The 20,583-nt window shown below is 40.8% G+C and overlaps 2 protein-coding genes across 2 annotated transcripts; both read right to left on the reverse strand.

Annotated features, from left to right (window-relative positions):
* Positions 1–8,283: 8,283 nt before the first annotated feature.
* On the reverse strand, positions 8,284–10,929 carry CGCA056_v011839 (Zinc finger BED domain-containing protein RICESLEEPER 2; the record flags this gene model as incomplete). Its single annotated transcript, XM_037327083.1, has 5 exons — positions 8,284–9,117; positions 9,225–9,244; positions 9,295–9,541; positions 10,134–10,608; positions 10,685–10,929. The coding sequence occupies 5 exons, from the start codon at positions 10,927–10,929 to the stop codon at positions 8,284–8,286; spliced, it is 1,821 nt and encodes a 606-aa protein (XP_037174228.1).
* A 734-nt stretch (positions 10,930–11,663) lies between these two features.
* Positions 11,664–14,083, reverse strand: CGCA056_v011840 (uncharacterized protein; the record flags this gene model as incomplete). Its single annotated transcript, XM_037327084.1, has 5 exons — positions 11,664–12,619; positions 12,670–13,046; positions 13,098–13,410; positions 13,479–13,702; positions 13,758–14,083. The coding sequence occupies 5 exons, from the start codon at positions 14,081–14,083 to the stop codon at positions 11,664–11,666; spliced, it is 2,196 nt and encodes a 731-aa protein (XP_037173842.1).
* Between the last annotated feature and the right edge of the window lie 6,500 nt (positions 14,084–20,583).

Here is a 20,583-nt window from a genome sequence, read left to right on the forward strand (position 1 = left end):
CACTTGTACAGGTTCACACGATGGGTTGGTTGGGCAGCTTTTGCGGTTCACATCATCAGCATCGGAATGGCTTCATTGCCGACACAAATATGCACGGTTTTCTTGATCGTGGCCTCAACCATTCTGACCACCTTCAAAGTTGGCTGTGATGATTGGCGGATGGAAGCGCACATTGCGCAGGCTATGGGAAACACAGGCGAGCAGGCACCAGAGGGGGTACCATGTCGAATTTCCTCGAGTTTGACGGCTATGTGTTTAGAATACCCTAAACGGTATGATGAGTGGGCACAACGGTTTGGTCAATTGGATTCCGAAGATCCATCGGGCAGACAATGTGGACCTGAGAAAGCCCCATCGCCAACCGAGCGCCGTCGGGATCTCTTCATCTGGCTGGATCTCACCGACGACGAGCTGGATTCGATGAAAATGTGGAACCTTGTGCCCCAGACGAAGAACACGGATTGGTGGAGAAATTTCAACGCAATGCGCGAGCGGTGGAGAGACTCCGCGATCTCGACCAAGATTACTACTGGGTAGACTATGGCGTGGTGTGGACGGTCCGTAGACATCAGCATCTTCGCTTATCCGAGCACCAAAGGCAGCCTTGAAAAATGAAAACTCTCCTATGGTCTATATCCCCTTAGCGACTGCGCTTTCGGGAATGTCCGCCCTCTCCAAGATCGTCGGATCGTCTTGAAACGCCTGGCTCTGCACAGTGTCCTTCACTACCCACAGCACACTCCGTTCGATGACCACCGCCTGGCTATCCTGCTTTTCTGTCAAAGTCATCACGCGCGATAAATACCGTAACATGCTTTGCAGCCTTCGCAACTGCTCTTTCCGTGATAGCTGCGCCGCCCCGCCCAGCCCTTGCGCGAGCATGGCTGGAAAATAGGTCGGCTGAACGGCAGGTTCGGCAACCGACCCATCGACGTTCAGAGCGTGGACGAGGGTGCTTTTCGTACGTTCGTCCAGCATTTCCCATGCCGACCAATACAACTCCGCCAGCGCAGCATCGGAGACCCCGCCCATGCAGAGCAGCCTCATCAGCGCCCGGTTTGCAGGCTGTGTAACACGCAGCGACCTGAACCCTTCCCGGTGGAGCATCTCGCTTCGCCGACGAAGAACCGCATCGTAAGCTTCTCGCAGTCCCTGTTCGCCAGAGATGATGCCGATCGCCACCTCGTACACGTTCCGGTACGCTTCGGCGATAGGCTGGATGAGCTTCTTGGCGCACGTCCAGTCCTCGTGTCCTGCGGCGCCAGAGATATCAAGCAGTTGTTGCATGAAGTGGAATTTGAACTCCGTCTCGCGGCCCCTCATTTCGAGCAGGCTTGATAGACATGCAGGCGCGTTTTCTGCCTGTGCCAGCTGGCCGGGGTTGAACTCCGCACCGAGCCGTATGCCGTGGACGATTTCATTCTTGTGTTGCGGCGAAAGGCTGTCGACTGAGGGAATGAGACCAGCTTCGACAGCTTTGAGGAGAATGATGTCGTGGTTCAGGGATGAGATATCTTCGCCTGTTTTGGAGAGGTAGTCAGACGCAAGCTGAGGGTCTTTCCCGAGGTCATTGATGACGATATACACAAGTAACGCGTAAAGATCCTTGGGACTTTCGAGCCGTTCCATGAAGATGTCTCGTACCCAGGCGAAGGAGGGACGCGTGAGCATGACAGAATTCGGCTGCGTTCTCGTGAAGACCTCATACTGATTGCGGTAGATCCATCGAAGAGACAAAACACTGACGAGGGTGCGATTGACCTCCTCGAACTGAGTTCCAAAGAGGATCTGGGACGGCGACGGGTTTGACGGACGGGCAATGTGCTTGTCGCGGATGGAATAAGCACGCTTGAGACGGTCTATTTCTTGGGGAAACTTTCCATAAATTTGGTGCAACAGTTCATCATCATTAATGATGAAGAAGAGTTCCTTATTGACTGAATTGACCTCATAGACAGACTTTGACATTGCGGTAACGTGAGGGTTTTCTTTTTGAAGATTCATGATCACTGGCTGAGTAGTGATTTTACTGGGGTAAGATGAAAATTATTTAAATGGTGATTGAGAGCATTCGTGCGACTGCTGAGAAGTAAAGAAATGCTCTTATGCAAGGTGTACAGTAACGCTGCCTTCAGTGGTATCCTCCAAATGGCTAGACATACTGCACCCCGACCTTTCGCCGGCGTGGTGTACTAGTGCGCATCTCACAAGGTCTCTAGCACAGCTCCAACCGCTAGTAGCAGTGTCCAACGCGAGCGTTGAACATTTCCAGGCCCTCTCAGGTTTCTCTCACATCGACCTCTTGCGGCCAAGACGAGGCGGATATGCAGCTCGCACACCTCACATCGTCAACCTGTTATGTGGCTGGAACATGGCCGTCTCTGGCTAGGTGTATTAGCGTCAAAAGCAATAAGGATTGTCTTGCCAAAGCCAGCTGCAACAGTGCAACGATGGTGGCCTATGAATACAATGTATTAAGCTGGGTCTGTGACTTCTGGAAGCAGTGCAACCTTGGCGACGTAGCGTCGAGTATAGCGCATGCATAGACACCCCTGCTGCCTGAATGGGCGTGGCGTAAGCTGATCCAGACGAATGGCAAGTGTCGCTGCACGCGCTGATAGGTTTGATGTGACGTGGGACCAGAGGAAAATACGCAGGGATTACTGACCCTTGACCCAGGTAGCTCTGTGTTCAATATTAGTATGACATATATATATCGCTAGGACGACCACCGTAGCGCCGCCGGGCCCACAAATTGACATGCGACACACGACAATGGCAGAGGTCAGGAGAGACGATGGGGAGTATGAAAGAGTAAGTTCTCACTCTCAAAGCTGATCCTCACTAATTTATTTTGTCTAGGAGGTATTTCGTCTAATATTTGTGATAGAGTCTTTACTGATGTGTTGTGTTTGTGATGAAATAGGAGGTAAGTGCTGGCCTCATCTAGAATGATGATGGAGTATTTGCTGATGTGTTGTGCTTGTGGTGAAAAAGTGGGTAAGTGCTGGCCTCATCTAGAATGATGATGGAGTCTTTGCTGATGTGTTGTGTTTGTGATGAAATAGGAGGTAAGTGCTGGCCTCATCTAGAATGATGATGGAGTCTTGGCTGATGTGATGTGTTTGTGGTGAAATAGGAGGTAAGTGCTGGCCTTATCTATAGTGATGATGGAGCCTTTGCTGATGTGTTGTGTTTGTGGTGAAATAGGAGGTAAGTGCTGGCCTTATCTACGATGATGATGGAGTCTTAGCTGATGTGTTGTGTTTGTGGTGAAATAGCGAGTAAGTGCTGGCCTCATTTATGATGATGATGGAGTTTTGGCTGATGTGTTGTGTTTGTGGTGAAATAGGAGGTAAGTGCTGGCCTTATCTATAATGATGATGGAGTCTTTGCTGATGTGTTTGTGGTGAAATAGTGGGTAAGTGCTGGCCTTATCTATGATGAGGATGGAGTCTTGGCTGATGTGTTGTGTTTGTGGTGAAATAGGAGGTAAGTGCTGGCCTTATCTACGATGATGACGGAGTCTTTGCTGATGTGTTATGTTTGTGGTGAACTAGGGGGTAAGTGCTGGCCTTATCTAGAATGATGATGGAGTCTTTGCTGATGTGTTGTGTTTGTGGTGAAATAGTATGTAAGTGCTGGCCTTATCTACGATGATGATAGAGTCTTTGCTGATGTGTTATGTTTGTGGTGAACTAGGGGGTAAGTGCTGGCCTTATCTAGAATGATGATGGAGTCTTTGCTGATGTGTTGTGTTTGTGGTGAAATAGTATGTAAGTGCTGGCCTTATCTACGATGATGATGGAGTTTTGGCTGATGTGTTGTGTTTGTGGTGAAATAGCGAGTAAGTGCTGGCCTTATCTAGAATGATGATGGAGTCTTGGCTGATGTGTTGTGTTGGTGGTGAAATAGTACGTAAGTGCTGGCCTTATTTACGATGATGATGGAGTCTTAGCTGATGTGTTGTGTTTGTGGTGAAATAGCGAGTAAGTGCTGGCCTTATCTACGATGATGATAGAGTCTTTGCTGATGTGTTATGTTTGTGGTGAACTAGGGGGTAAGTGCTGGCCTTATCTAGAATGATGATGGAGTCTTAGCTGATATGTTGTGTTGGTGGTGAAATAGTACGTAAGTGCTGGCCTTATTTACGATGATGATGGAGTCTTAGCTGATGTGTTGTGTTTGTGGTGAAATAGGAGGTAAGTGCTGGCCTCATCTATAATGAGAATGGAGTCTTTGCTGATGTGTTATGTTTGTGGTGAAATAGCGAGTAAGTGCTGGCCTTATTTACGATGATGATGGAGTCTTTGCTGATGTGTTATGTTGGTGGTGAAATAGTACGTAAGTGCTGGCCTCATCTAGAATGATGATGGAGTCTTGGCTGATGTGTTGTGTTGGTGGTGAAATAGTACGTAAGTGCTGGCCTTATTTACGATGATGATGGAGTCTTAGCTGATGTGTTGTGTTTGTGGTGAAATAGCGAGTAAGTGCTGGCCTCATTTATGATGATGATGGAGTCTTTGCTGATGTGTTGTGTTTGTGGTGAAATAGGAGGTAAGTGCTGGCCTTATCTACCTTATCTACGATGATGATGGAGTCTTAGCTGATATGTTGTGTTTGTGGTGAAATAGCGAGTAAGTGTTAGCCTCATCTAGAATGATGATGGAGTCTTTGCTGATGTGTTGTGTTTGTGGTGAAATAGGAAGTAAGTGCTGGCCTTATCTATAATGATGATGGAGTCTTTGCTGATGTGTTTGTGGTGAAATAGCAAGTAAGTGCTAGCCTTATCTAGAATGATAATGGAGTTTTTGCTAACGTGTTATGTTTATGGTGAAATAGCAAGTAAGTTCTGGCCTCATCTACGATAATAATGGAGTCTTTGCTAATGTGTTGTGTTTATGGTGAAATAGCAAGTAAGTCCTGGCCTCATCTACGATGATGATGGAGTCTTTGCTGATGTGTTGTGTTTGTGGTGAAATAGGGGGTAAGTCCTGGCCTCATCTATGATGATGATGGAGTCGGTGCTGATGTGTTGTGTTTGTGGTGAAACAGATTGTAAGTCCTGGCCTTATCTATAATAATGATGGAGTCTTTGCTGATGTGTTGCGTTTGTGCTGAACCAGCGGGTATGTGCCGGCCCTCTCCAATTAAACTTATCCCTCTGCGACTTCTTACCCTTTTGTAAACAATTCAGTTCGGTAAGGACGCATGGTACCGAGTTCGAATCATGGATGTCCCCCGAGCCCTTGTTATAAGGCGTGGTAAGGCTTTCGAGCGTATGCTCCAAGAAATCGAATGCTTACACTGTATCCAGACCAGTCTGGCAATCAACAACTTCCTGTCTTGGATCAGATTTCTTTGGTCAGAGCCTGGCTTTGTTGCTGTGATAAAGATCATCAGGCATGTTTCAACGACACAGATCATGATCTGCCGACCAGGCTGATTGATTTGAACGATTTGAACGATTTGAACGATCTGCCCACCAACTTCATTCATTCAGTCTCTCCCACCCACGAGGTCTATCAAAAATCCGGGAATGTGCACATTGTCGACTCATCGCAACTATCGATGAGCGAGGCAAAGTACGTCGCTCTGTCCCATTGCTGGGGCAGATGGGGTGACCAGAAACTCGAAAAAGCAAAGTATCAGTTCTGCGGCGACAACCGGACGTTTTTATTCGAGGACCTGCCGAGAACTTTCCAACACGCAGCCATTATGACCAAGATGATTGGTAAGCGATACCTCTGGATCGACTCTCTTTGCATCAATCAGGATGATAAAGAGGATTGGGGAATAGAGTCCGAGAAAATGTATGAGGTCTTCAAGAACGCTTACTGCACTATTGCTGCAACCTCTGCGAGGAATTCCGATGAAGGATTTCTCAATGGGCCAGTCACAGTCCCTGATCCCGAATCTTGGGAAACGAACTTCGGGCCAGACTTCCGGGATGCCGTTGAACAAGGCGTGTTGAACAAGCGCGCATGGGTGTTACAGGAACGTACCCTCTCGCGTCGCATTCTCCATTTCACACAGAAGCAACTGTTCTTGGAGTGTGGAAGAGGTGTGTGTTCGGGCCCATTCGGCTACCTGACAAAGTGAGCTGGTTTCAGTTGCGAATTACGTTCGTCTTTTGCTAACGAAGAAGTGGGAAAATATCTTTCCGAAGCGATCCAAATTTCCCAGCGTCCCTCAAAGACCGCTCGGTAGCTACTCAGATCGCTCTCTTCCAATCTCTTTTCGGTGATTATTCCACCTACGGTCTCACAGAGCCAACGGATAGACCAACTGCAATCAAGTCATTGGCCATTGCGATGGCCAAAGTTTTCGACCCACCAATAACTAAAGGCAACGAAGTTGAAGGTGGAAGAGTCTACAATGGCATCTTTGGGACCAGGCCATATCTGCACCGTAGCCTCCTTTGGCGTCGAATTAGAGATCCACTAGAGCATGAGTTTTCCGGACCTCTCGATTTCAGTCAGGCTCAGCTTCCTCACCTCCCGCCTCCAACGTGGTCTTGGATGGCATACAAGGGACGTATCGACTATCTGGACGTTGAAAACGGACCCGAGTGGGACACCAGTGCCGGATTCTTGGGAGATCTGGTAGGACTCAAGGATCCAGTACGTCTCAAGGTTCGAGGAGCCAAATGCCGAACAGCTATACGGTTTCAGAGAAAGCATGACAACGAATGGAATGCATACGAGGAGGCACAGGAGGTCGCACATCTCTGGTTTGACCAGTCAATGCCCGAGATGTGTGAGGAGCTGCGGTGTGCGTTGATAGGAAGGGATGTGAACGCACAAATGGGAGATCGCAAATACTACGTCCTGTTTATTGACGCAGGCAATTCACCGTTGATAAGGCTTGGGGTCGGTTGGATTTACGAGAGTGCCATAAACTTCGGTGAGGTAACTGAACTCTATATCGCATAAAGATCATGGGAACGGGCAAACGCGGCTCATTCAACATGGCTGCTAGGTATCATCATCGTTCATTACGCCGTAGCTTAGCTATTCAGGGCTCATATGATTATTCACGTAGTATTTACCGCATATCCTTTTCTCTCAAAAGCTAATGCGAGTTGTGCCTGTCTGCGTATGTCATCTTCGGCATAGCTCAAGTAGAGTTGTATGAGCCGGGCTTATCTTTCCCACGTTGCACTGCGCTACGCGTAGCGCCCGTGGGGAGGCCCTACTTGGCCTATGTCTCCAAGTAGAGGTCCAGGTGGGTGTAGGCATTAGCGACGTTGTAATCAGGCTTCTGCGCTACCCTACTACCTGGGGGCGGATGGATCATCCATCCGCCAAAGCAAATAAAGCAAATCGGCCCTCATATCCGTTGATTTGCCTCATCGCCGCCAAATCCTTGCTCATTTGGCCCTGTTGATGAATCCATCGAATCAAAGGCACGTGACTGCTTGGATTGCCTAATTAGGAAATAATTGAAGCTATTCACAGGTCTCTCTAGATGTTACGGATGAACTACGAATTCATCGATCCCTGAGCCTGACGGTCTAGCCACCATCGCGCAGGGTCATCCGTCTCCTCTGGGGCTTGCCTGAGGTATGAGTTAAGCTCGTCAGACGTCGCCCTTGCTTCCTGACTGCGACGACTTCTCAGCCACTCTCTGAAGTGGCTGTCCTCGTGTGAAGATGGGGCTAACCATGAGGCTGACGAGGAGGTTAGTGATATGACTGACACATCGTCGTCCTTATACCACTTATTGAAGAAGCGCTCCAGCCGCTTTTCCGCACTCCGTACCCATGCCCCTTGGCCATCTCTACCCCATACTTCGAGGTAATCGAAACCAATGTAGGGATGGAGAATAATTAAAGCAGCAAAGAGGGGTGGCTCAGCAAGAGCTGAGTAATACTTGTTCAGCTTCTGCCAAGCCAGCTCAATAGAGGTCCGAGGATTCACCTGGTACCCCTGCCGGAGGCGACGGAACTGCGAAGTGGCTTCAGCCCTTCGCCGGGCCCAGTCAACCTCCACGTGATCCGCAAGAGAGCTCTCGTCGAAGGATCGCCGAGCTGACGACCTCAGTGCGAGTAGGTAGTTGCTGATCCTCCCCGTCTCCCTTGCCCTATCCCTTCGTTCGTTTTGTCTGGAAAAGAGGGGCTCCAGGAGGCTCTTAACCTCAACGAGAAAAAGCCAATCCTCATCCGTTAAGTGATCAGAGGTAGGAATTTGGAGGGAGGCCTCCTCATGTTGAGACCTAAAGGTAAGCCCGAATCTCATGCCTCTTCTCAACTGCCCTCTCGATTATTAAGTAGTACGAATTCTACCTGGTATTATTGTTGAGGATTAAATGTAGCTCTGATGAGCTTCTGGTGAAGAGACAGTAATGAGAACCACCGCCAACCGCCTTTGCAACCTTCTTAAAGCGTTCTGACCGTTTTGGAGAGGCGCGGATGAACCGCACGATGTTCCGAAGCTTGCCCACAGGCCCAGTCTTCCTCCAAAGTTTCAGATCTTCCTCATCGCGATGGACTGTCCGGTAGAATTCCGACTCAGCCTCAAAGATCTCGAAGTCGCTGCCGAAGAGGAGGGACTTGGCCACAAGATTGAGGATATGACCGTGACAACGCATTCGATGTGCTTTGCAGTCACGTGAAGTCATCCTGGGGTTGATCCATGGGTAGAAGGATGCCAAGCAAGTGTCGCTATTCGTAGCGTTGTCGCAGATCACTATTCCTATACGGTTAACTAAGCCCCAATCCGTCACAGTATCTTCGAGGGTGGTCGCAAGGTCGACACCAAAGTGGTTTCCTTGTTGCTGAGTGAAGGCGAGGAGGCGCGATTGGTGCTTCCCCTTTGAGTTAAGGAAGTGGGCAGTGACAGCCATAAAAGCATAAATATTCGGCGATGTCCATAGGTCGAAAGGGAGATGAATCCTTGTGGAGGCATCGCGGAGTTCAGCTTTGACTGTTGCTCTGCCTCGACTCCATATAGTCTCAAGGTGGTCAGCCATTGATGTTTTACCCCATGGCACCTGAGCGAATAGATCGACGTTGTGGAAGCGAAGGAGGCGCTGGAGGAAGGTATCGTCGAAGTGGTTGAAAGAAAGGTCTTGACCAATAATCGCAGTAAGGGCGAGATCCCTAATAATAGCGACCTTCGATCAAGGGATATTCGAGGTGGTGAGGCGGGGACATTGTGAAGGGGATGGTGTGGCTGTCTCATCAGAAGAGAGGTCATCCCTGTGCCTATCAATGGGGTCACAAGGGCTAGTATGATGAACCCTTCATGAGATTAGTAAGTTGTGAATAGCTTCACGACAATAAAGACTTACCGACGTAGATGCTCTTGAGCAGAGCTGGTGGCGACTGCGGAGAAGAATTCGGGCCGCCCCTTTTCGTCACATCGTCGGCAACACCAGGAGGCTGGCCCAGCTTCGTTGTTGCGTGTGAGTTTGACAAGGAAGACGCCATAAGCCCGTACCCAAGTTGTACGGCCTTTTCCTTACGGGCCAGCTGCTCCTCAACGACGAATCGCCGCTTCCCCCATAGGATAGGTTGAAGGTCGGAGATGGAGAGGCTCTAACATCTACGAACAGCCTCATCAGTAGACTGTACAGTAGACAGAAGGAAATATCACCTTGTATGTATGGCAGAGGTGGTGACAGCTACAGAGGTAGTGACCATAAGGGGATCAAGTAGGAGCTGGGAAGGTAAGGTTGGATGAAGCTGATGATAGACATATAGCTATTTAAATGGGAAAAACGACGCCTTATATCGTCAACAAAGGTTAAGGAAAGAAATCATCGATCAGGAGAGGGATGAAGGGGCTGGTGGGTGAAGTATGGAGGGTGAGGGACGGAGGGAGACTGAAATCCAGCACGCTCATTGGTCAGAGTACCTTAGTCATGAGTCAAATCAACCAATCCAAATCGGGGGGGTTGGCTTACTTATTTGGGTGGTCTGAATAGCTTCATTTGCTTGACTTAGTTGGACCTTGCGTTGTTGGCGGCTGCGCTGACTATATATATCTGGTCTGTGATTTGTTTCTGACATAGAATAAACATCCAGATCGGTTCATATATCACCAACAGGGCTGTTTCCTGCCCTTTCGATAAGTTCCGCGATCCCAGATTTCCAGCTCCCAGTCTCCCCACTTCTTCTGTTCTCTAACCTCGACGAGTTTGATGAGGAGCTGCTCTCGTGCCTTAGACATTTTCCGCATCGGCGACATGAAGGTTTTCTCATGTGCGTAGCACTCTGCGCTGAGTTTCAACTTTCTTAGACCTGGGGGCCATTCCGAGTGCTCCTTAATGACTCTGAACCCTTCGCCCGCTATCATGGTCTGACGTCGCGAAGCTGCTGTAAGCTCGAGCACTTTGAGGTCTGGGCAGTGCTCGCAAAAAGCACTAAGAGACTTTTCGGTAAGATCAGAAGTTCCTGGCAACTTGCCAGTCTGGAGCGCGGGGAAGGCTCGGGCCAATTTGATGATACAATCATCTGTCAAAGCCGTAGCATTGTTTGTGGCATCGTACCCCACGTTGTGGTAGTTGAATTCGAAGGACTTAACTTTGTCGCAGGAGGTTGAGTGCGAGACCAGGTTATGTGTTGGCTGTGGATTTACGTTTAGCATGATTTGGATTTTGGTCCTAAGAAGCTCATATTGCACGACTAAGGTGTCTCGTCATTCTAAGAGCGTAGTGCAGCAGAAATATGTCCACTTACGGTGTGAGAACGAAGTCGCCAGTGAAGACTATTGCTGTCGTGGCTGGGCCGAGTTTGGCCTCGAGTCTCTTCTTCCAGTCGAATTCTCCGTCAAAGCTAGCACAAGCCGTCCCCTTTGCGGAACATCGCACCGCCTTGGGTCTCGGGACCCTGCGAACTTGCTGCACTGAAGATCTCGCGGCATCAGGTGCTTGGGATGTGGGTTTCGCAGCGCGTGCCAGAGCAGCCTCCTTGGCGACGGGCATGAAGCATAATACTGTGACGAGTGGAGGGATAGCCCTGCCTGTGGCGGAGACATACTCGACAATGATCGTCCAGGCTCGTGATGCAGGCTTCTTGACGTAGATCTTTCGCCTCCTCGATTATCTAAGGACCAAGTAGCAGTCCACGTTGCCTTCTGCGATGCCAGTCTCATCCATATCATATCGATGCTTGTGCTGAAGCAAGTGTAGCACTAGGCAGGGCTTCGGTCAGTTTGGCGACAGTCACGCTAGCGGTCTCCGGCAGGTCCGCCTGCCTCGGCATCCAACGTTCCCGGTGAGGGGATGGGGAAGTATGCGTGAAGCCTACAATATCGGGTTCTATAACTGTCCGTGGTACTTCTAACTAATAGTACTAGAGTCATAACTAGGCCTGTTCGCTCAGCCCATATCCAATGAGCAGGGTCACGATTGCAAATCACAAAGCTATCATCCATTCAAAATTAAGTAGAATCCTAATTATATCCACAAAGCAAGCTCAAGACCTTGAAGCTAAACGGCTCTTTCTGCAAACCCCCGTATTGCTGTCGGGCAAAGTCATATGCCAAATACCACCCACAAGAGCCCCCTACATCCTCGCTAAGTGTATCATGATTCGTAGCTGTGGCATATCGCATCGTCGAATTGTGCGAGCTAGAGTTACGCTCGGCGTTTGGGAACTCGATATATCATCCCTAACCTAGAAACCCCGCCCACAGGAGAATGGCGTAGACAAGTGCTCAAGACACAGTGCCGTGAATCTTGAAGGCATGATTCTGGAGGTGCATCTTGTGGTCAAGCGTCATGTCGCAAACCTTACACTCTATGTTGTCGCCATTTGCGACTTTGGATAAGTGCTTACGTCGGAAGTGCTTGGTTAGGTCGTTGGAGGTATAAAATTCACGGGTGAGGTCGTCCAACCGATCCTCATCGCCTGGTGGCAGACCTATGGCCTGGCCAATACATATAAAGCATCTTCTTGGCCGCTGGTTTTCACTGGTGACAAAAACAGATAGCGTGGCAAGATACAATAGGCTGGCCTCCGACGGGTCACAAGGTGGGTCAAAAAGTGCGGCCTTCGGTGTCAACGGAGGGTGACACCGGCGTATGGTGCATCCTTCCTGAACAGAACAGTACGCAGACACTGCGTTGATGGCGTCATCTCTCCGTCGGTATTGACCATCGAGTGTAGTCACGATCGGGGTGGTGAGCTTGGCGAGCAATCGCTTTTGTGCCGGGCCCTGAGGTCGACAGCCACCTCCTGTCGCAGGCTCGGCAAACCCAACGCCCTGGATTTGGCGCTCGATATCGTCAGTGGCCTGCTTGTTAGTCCACTCATCTCTGATCTTCTGTTTCAGCTCTCTCCTAAGTCTTTGCTTTTCATTTCGTATCGCTCGTGTAGCTTCTTTGTACTGTTTGGAGCCTGGTGGCAGTTCTCGGAGGGCCCTCGTCAGCTCCCTGATAGTGGGATGCGTAGTGACAGATGCAGACTGATCCGGCGTGAGATCGATAGGGCGGCGTTTAGAGATAGAGTGACCAATGCTGCAAGACTGCTTCATAAGCTCTTGCTGTGGCCTTTGTCCGCGAAGGATGCCCCAGAGGTCGGCGGAGATGTTCCGCCCGAGGTAATGCCTCTGGAACGGGTCTGAGCTGCCATGCCCCATAGCAAGATTCCGGAGAGCTTCGCTGACGTCGACTGTGATGGACATTAGCGTAGCTAGTTACAGCAGTACGAATGAGACGCACCACTTTGGTCAAACGCGTTGGCTGCGTTATAACGCAAGTTATAGGCTATCGTAGGGTACTCAAAGCCTAGGATTTCGCCGATTCTCTTAATCCACGCCGCCATCATGCCAGAAGATATACGTTCGTTAGGGGAAATTTGGTAGCCTGTTAATGTCTCAACAGCTCGACGGAAAATGAAGGTGTTGTTCAGGTCCTCCTTTAACGGTAGTGGTAGCTCCCGTTCCCCGGGATGTATATCGAGGATATCAAGATGGTGTGGCGAGGTGAGGTTGGATGCGTTGAAAGCTCGGTGTCGGAAGAGGACGCCTAGAAGGAAGACGTGGGGGCTTAGGAGTAAGGACGGGTCGAACATAGTCTCAGGAACTGTGTATGTTTTCCTGAGATGTCAGCATATCTCATAGATTGCAGCAGACCAGGACCATACTCACTGTTCCTTCTCGCCAAGGTAGGTTTTAGTGAACTCTGGTGTGAACCGAAGAAGAAGCTTATGTGGTCCGCCTTCTGGATCTCTCGCTAGAGCGACCCTAATATCCTTGAACCGCAGGTTTAAAGTCGCTTCTGGTCGAGAACCAGCCGGGGCAAGCAGGAGGAGAAAGAGCACGGCGAGGATGCGTAACTCTCCTAGTTTAAACGATTTCTTTGTCGTGCTAAGCGTCGTCTCGATCTGCTGCTTGAGATCGTCGATCGTCATACAGCGATTAGCTCGCCGCTGCTCGCTCAAATCGTGCTTCTTTGCGAGATCTCGCAGAACCTGACCCAGTTAGTGGGAGTGTTGGCGCTGTGGTGGGACAGACCTTCCCTATGCATACTGCGGTTCAGCTTCTGGTCAATTTTGTCGCCCATGGCTCTCTCGAAGACGAGTCGAAAGACCTTCCAGTATGTGCCCAAGGAGCTCTTCTTCTTGATTCCGCGTTTCTTTCTACCGTCCTTACCGACCTTCTGACTTAGGAACCAGTCAAAGAAGTTATACAGGAGGCCAAGGGAGATCGTCGCGTAGCAGTCTTCTATGTCGCGCTTGAGAACACTACAGAATCTGTAAACATATAGTGTAAGTAGCTTATAAAGTATAAGTTGTTGCCGGCACTTACTGGCGCCACTGTTCCTCTACGGCATCAAGCAGCACCGTCGTCCCGGGGCTATAATCTTGACAGGCGTAAGGATCCTCGTTAAACCCCTCCACATTGCGCCGCCAGTACTCGGGTGGATGGACATTCCCGTCAAAGAGCCGGACCTGGTCCTCTACATCAAAATCGTCGTCTTCGTAAAGATCTTCAGCATCGGTTGCATCGGTATCCGAACAACCTTGTTGCTCCTTCGCATCGAAAACATCGTCGTAGTCGTCGTAGTCATCGTCAGCCGAGAAAGATGCATCGGAATCATAAGCGACCGCGTGTTTGCGTCGGCGATTTGACATTGTGGAACGAGGAACGGCGCACCTTCAACAGAAGACTTGCTGGCGGAGAGGCTGGCCAAACGAGTAGTAATAGTCAGGCTTTGAGAGCGGATGGATTGAGGTAACCGCTCGCAAAGGCACTGCAGCGACCGCGATTTATGTAGTACGAGAAGGTAAGCCATTGCAGGACCCATTATGGTGGCTATTTTTGGCTGTTGGAAAGCGACGCGCCAAGCAAGAATTGGAACGTCAGTTGAGTGAAGAGTGACTGGCAGGGCCATTTGGGCAGTTCTGGGAGGTGTGGCTGAGGAACTTTGGTCAGTACTTTGGTCGGTACCCCGAGGTACAAGCCTGGGACGGGACAAGGGTTGGCTCGCTTGGTGGCCTTGCCGCCTGGGTTAAAGCGGCGAGGGTTTTGTGGCAGATGTCCCGCTGAATTTGGCGGCAGAACCTGCCTGAAACGGCCGCAAATACGCCGTCTCTTTCTTTAAGAGAGTAATTTATTTATAAACCTCTAAATATATATTGAGAAACTCTTCAATTTTATAAAAACTATATTAGAGATTTTAATACTATAAAAACTAATTATTATTATTTTATTACAAAATTTAAAATAAATAAATAGCTAATAAAAAAAGCTAATAACATTTATTATAGTTATATATTCTTTATTTCTAAAAATAACTATAGTATTATTTTAGTTAAATATTAAATATATATCTAAAACTATAATGTAGTTAAATAGTTAGAGATCTATAATAATGTAGCTTGTTTTCTTCATTATTAATAATTCTTTAAATAATAAATATTAAATTTATAATTAAGATTAAACTATCTCTTTAAGATATTTTATTATCTATATAGAGTTTATTATAAATATTTTTAGTAAAATTAAAATCTTTCATATTTAGTAAATAGGGTTTTACTATACCTTTTTTATTTTACTATTTACTAATAAGTTTAATCTTTATTTACTATTTACTTAATATAAAAATAATCCTTTTATTATAATGAATATCCTATTTATTTAGAACGTTTTTAAGGACTCTTTTTCAAGGTATTATATAAATATTGTATTTCTATTATAAATTTTAATATTCTATTTATTAAGAATTACCAAAATATTAATAAATTTAGAGATTTTATGTAATAATATATTATTTATAGTTATGAATAGGTTTAATTCTCAAAGTATTAACTAATCAAGAAACCTTATAAGCTTATTAAAGTTTATTATAACTTAAGAGAACTTTTTAACTAAAAATCTAATATAAATTAGTAGCTAGCTATTTATTAAAATAATAATATCTATATTCTAAATTAGATTAATAGTTTCTCTAAACTCTATTTTAATAATATATTTTAATTATTTACTTTTTAGGATTATAAATAGAATAGCTATATTATTTTATACTAAAATAAGCTTTTAATTATTATTTATTAGTATTATATCTATAATACTATTATATTCTATTTAATAATATTATATTTTATCTTCTTAGCTTAATCTATGTAATAAGTCTAAATAAAAAATAATAATAAGAATATTAATCTAAAAAGGTATAATAATATAATATATTATTTATTTTATAAATTATTATATATAGTTAGTAAAATTAAAAAAAGCTTATTATATTATATATAGGTTAAAATATAATAATAGTTTTATTAGAATTAATAATAATTTTATAGTTTTTATAAAATAAAGTTCTTGGAAATAAATTAATTTTCAAGATGTTTATAATTTTAATGATAATAATAATTTAAATATTAATATTAATATTAATAATTATTCTAAAAATATAGAAATCAAATATTACTTATTTTATAATTTAAAACGTTAAGTTAATTATATTTATTTTTAATAGTTTAATTACTGAACACTTTAGGTTTTATATAAAATATATTATTTATTTTTGTTAATGAAAATTATTAACATATTAATATTCATATATATCTCTTTTATATTATTATTAATATTAGATGTAATATTAAATTAAAGAAATATATATTTTATTAGTACTATCCTCTTGATAGGTTTTATTTATATATTAATAATTTATTTAGTTTTAAAAAAGCTTAAAATAAGTTAAAAAAACTTATAATATTAATAAAGTTACTTATATAAATTAAGCTATTTTCTATATTATAAATAATAATAATATAATCTTATTTAAAACAAGTAATTTTATTAACTAATATATTATTTAATATTTAGAAAACTAAATTTATTATTTAGTTTGAATTTTCTATTTATTAGAAATCTAATATTTATTTTTATACTAAATTAAAAAAAAGATTTTAATAATATCTATAAAGATATAATTATTATAAACTAAAATATTAATTTTATTATTTATATTAAAACCTTTCTAAATATAGTAAGCTTTTAAGTTTAGTTATTTTAAGTAGTTGTATTTAGTAAATCTCTAGCTTTTTATATTATTTTATAAGTTATTCCAAAGCTATTTATCTTTCTAGTTATCATTATTATTTTTTAGCTCAAAATTATAAAAACAAAAAGCTGTATTTTAGTATTATTAGTAAAATTATTCTTATTCCTATTATTAGGAGTTATATAAAAATTATAAACCTTTTCTTTATTTAAAATTACTTTAAAACATATTGTTTTTAGATTTTAGATCTAAAATATAATTAATTATAATTAGTATTCTTAATTAATGTTAAACTATTTTATATTTTCTCTTTATAAAAATAAGATATCCTTTAATTATATTATTAATATTTAGTTTATTAAATAATCTCTAAAGCTTTAAATTAAAAATATCATAAAACATTATTAATAGCTAAGTAATAATTAGTATAAAACTTATCTAAAACTATCCATATTTAAAATAGTTTTAAATAAAATATAAAAGTTTATATTATTAATAAGGTTTTCTATAATAAACTTATATTTTTTAATCTAATTAATAAACTCTCTCTAAAATAAAACAAAATATTTATAAATTATATCTTAGAAGTTATAATATCCCTTACTAAGATATTATTACTATTTCTTTTATCCTAAATAATATTCTTATTAATTTAAAATACTTCTATAAAATAATTAGTTTTAATAGTTTATAATTTCTATTTTTATACTTAAAACGTAAAACTTTATATTTAAACTAAAAATCTAAATATCTAATTTCTTATGATGAGAAATATCTTATTTATAAAATATTAGCTTAATACTTTATTTCTTATTAATATTTAGCTAGAAAATATTATATTACTGTAGGATTTAGCTTAACTATAATAAATTTACTATTTAAAGCTATTATTAAACTAAACCAAATATCTTATTAAGTCTTATTAAGACTTAAAATAGTATTGATTTTAAATTAGATATTTTAAATAGCTAATTAGAAGTTTCTAACAAGAATTCTTATCATAATAAAATAAATATCTATAAAAAATATGAATATTTTATTAATAGCTATTAATTTACCTATAATAATAACTAAATTAATATTAATATTAAGTTCATTAATGTTTTATAATATTAAAAATAGTTTAAATATAATACATAATAAGATTTATTTTTAAATAATTACTAAAAACTAGAATTATAAGATTTTATAGTTTTATTATTACTTCTTGTTAATATATAACATTCTGTTATAATAATAATAATAATATAAGAATAATAATAACGCTAAACTTACTTTAATATTCTATATAAAATAAATTAATAAAGTTTAAGGTATAAAACCTTATAAAAAATACTTGATTTATTATAACTTATAACTATAATATTGATTATGTAATACATATACTTACGTAAGCACCTTATGTAATTAGCAGTTTAGCAGGTTACGTTTCAGGTTATCTTTCCCCTCACTTTTCCCTACTAGAGGATGCAACCTGCGAACAACAACAACCAGACTCATCACAATACATCTGTTCCCTTATTCTTATCTATACAATTAAATGCTCATAAATGCTCAGAATTATTACCTTTTATCATAACATTACCACATCTATAACCTTATACTATATAGGCGCATATACTACGCCCCTGTATACGCTTATACCTGTGCGAACACTTCTAACTATTCCTCTATTAATTTCCTATTAATAAGAAAATTCTATAGTAATAATTAATAGAAAACTAATTTATAATTTAAAGTTTTTCTCATTTTTTCTATTAAATCCCTCTCTTAAGTTATAAAACTTAACTAATATTAATAGTAATTTACATTTTAAAACTATAAACTAATATTAAATATACTATTAATAGCTACAATATAGTTAGACTAATAAAATATCTATCTATATTCTAAATAAACTTCTTCTTTTTATATCTTATTATCTATATTAACAAAAAAGGTATTATTATTATCCTAATTAATAAAACATAAGATTATAATTTAATTATAAAATCTCTTACTAAAGCTAATAATATATTAATAGTTATAATATTTTTACTAAAAAGTTTATAACTTTATAGCAATTACTTAATATTCTAAGTTTAATATTATAGCTTTTCTTACTAGTTAGTTTTCTAGAAAGAGATTCTTACCACTAAGAAGAAAAGTATTATTAGAAAGTAATAAAATTAAAGAACTTAAGTAATTAAGCGTAAATATTAACTACTAATTATTATTCTCTATAAACTTCTTTTTTTCCTACTACTTTTTCTTATAAGTTATATTAAGAAACTTAAAAAAAGAAATCTTAAAATTATACTTTAAAGTTAGGTATAAATCTCAAGATTATCTTTTTCCTCTTATACTATTTTCTTATAACTATTATGAAAAATAATAATAAAGTTATAGAAAAGAAAAGTTATAAAAAAAAGATATTAAGTCATACTACTAATTATTATAGTTTTCTTACTAGCTAAAAGCTATAATAAGGGTAGCTAAAGCTATATGTAAATAAAATAAATAATAATAATAAAAAAATAAATATAATTAATCTTTAAGTCTAATATTCTATAGTTTAAAAAAGATGCTCTCTTATACTTATAAGGTTTATACTTATATATCTAACATATCAAGAGTTCCTATAGGTATATAATTATTTATATACCTAGCTAACTTAAGTAGAAAGGCTTATAATCAATAATAAGAAAGCTATATTATATATATTTTATATTACTAAATAGGTTTAATAATAAGATCTCTAGTATTAATATATTGAAAGTATTTTACTACTAAAAGATAAAATATAATCTTATAAATATTATATAATAAAAAGAAACTTATTAATAATACTAATAGTTAATTTATATTTAGACTTTATAATAATATAACGTGGTTCATCAGTTAGCAACGAATATCAGTTAGCAACAAACTTTTTCCCAAATGCAGTTTACACTAAACCACTTAAAGCTTCGACGCGTAATTACTCTGCAACCATCATGCCAATTTATACATAAGAAGATAAGATACTTCTAGCTATTAGGGCGATCCAATCAGCCCATGCTGCCAGCCGAAAGCTAAGTGTGTTACATACTGCAAAGACTTATGGTGTACCTAAAAGTTCTATGCGCTATAGAATGAACAATCAACCCTGATGCAAACCTAACTAACCCTAATGATATAAACTTAATCTAATCAAAGAGAAAACACTTCTCTAATATATTATTAAATAGGATTCTAAAGGATTTCCTTTACACCTCAGTAGTGTGGAAGATATAGCTAATCTCCTGCTGTGAGTGCGTAATAGTAAGCCTGTTAGTAAGCGATAGGCTAGGCGGTTTGTGGACTTACAGCCTGCTCTGAAAACTAAGTTTAATTATCTATATGATTATTAAAAGGCTTTTTAAGAAGATCCTAAGGTTATATCAAAGTGGTTTGCGCTATTATGCAACATAATGGCTAAGTATAGCATCTAAGAGGGGAACCTATATAATTTCAATAAAACTAGCTTTATGATAGGTATAATTACTGCGTTGATAGTAGTAATATATACTGATCGATATAGCAAAGCAAAGTCTGTCCAGCCTAATAATTATGAATAGGCTATAGTTATTAAATATATTAATTTAGGCAGGTGGTGTATCCCTCTGTTTATAATCGTTAAGGGTGTATATCACCTTACTAGTTAGACTATAGAATTAGGTTTTCTAGGCAACTAGGTGATCAAACCTATAGCTAATAGATAGACGGACAATCAGATAGGCCTTAACTGGATTAAACACTTTAATAAATATATTAAGAACTAAACAGAGGGCGCCTACTAGATGCTTATTATTAACAGCTATAAAAGCTATTTATCAGCTAAATTTAATAATTATTATAAGCAGAATAATATTATAACTATTAGTATACCTGCATACTTATTATATCTACTATAGCTATTAGATATTACCCTTTATTTACCTTTAAAACGCATATATAGTAATAAAATCAACCTATTCATCAGAGCCTCTATAAATCATATCACTAAGTCAGAGTTCTTTATTGCCTTCTAATAGGCCCACAACAAGGGTTTTAATAAGGAAAACATCAGGTCTGCTTTCTAAAGCGCTAGAATTTCACCATAAGACCTAGACTATATCATCAAAA

This window comes from Colletotrichum aenigma (assembly GCF_013390185.1).
Source record: "Colletotrichum aenigma strain Cg56 chromosome Unknown KSG_Cg56_contig08, whole genome shotgun sequence".
Classification (NCBI taxonomy): Eukaryota; Fungi; Ascomycota; class Sordariomycetes; order Glomerellales; family Glomerellaceae; genus Colletotrichum; species Colletotrichum aenigma.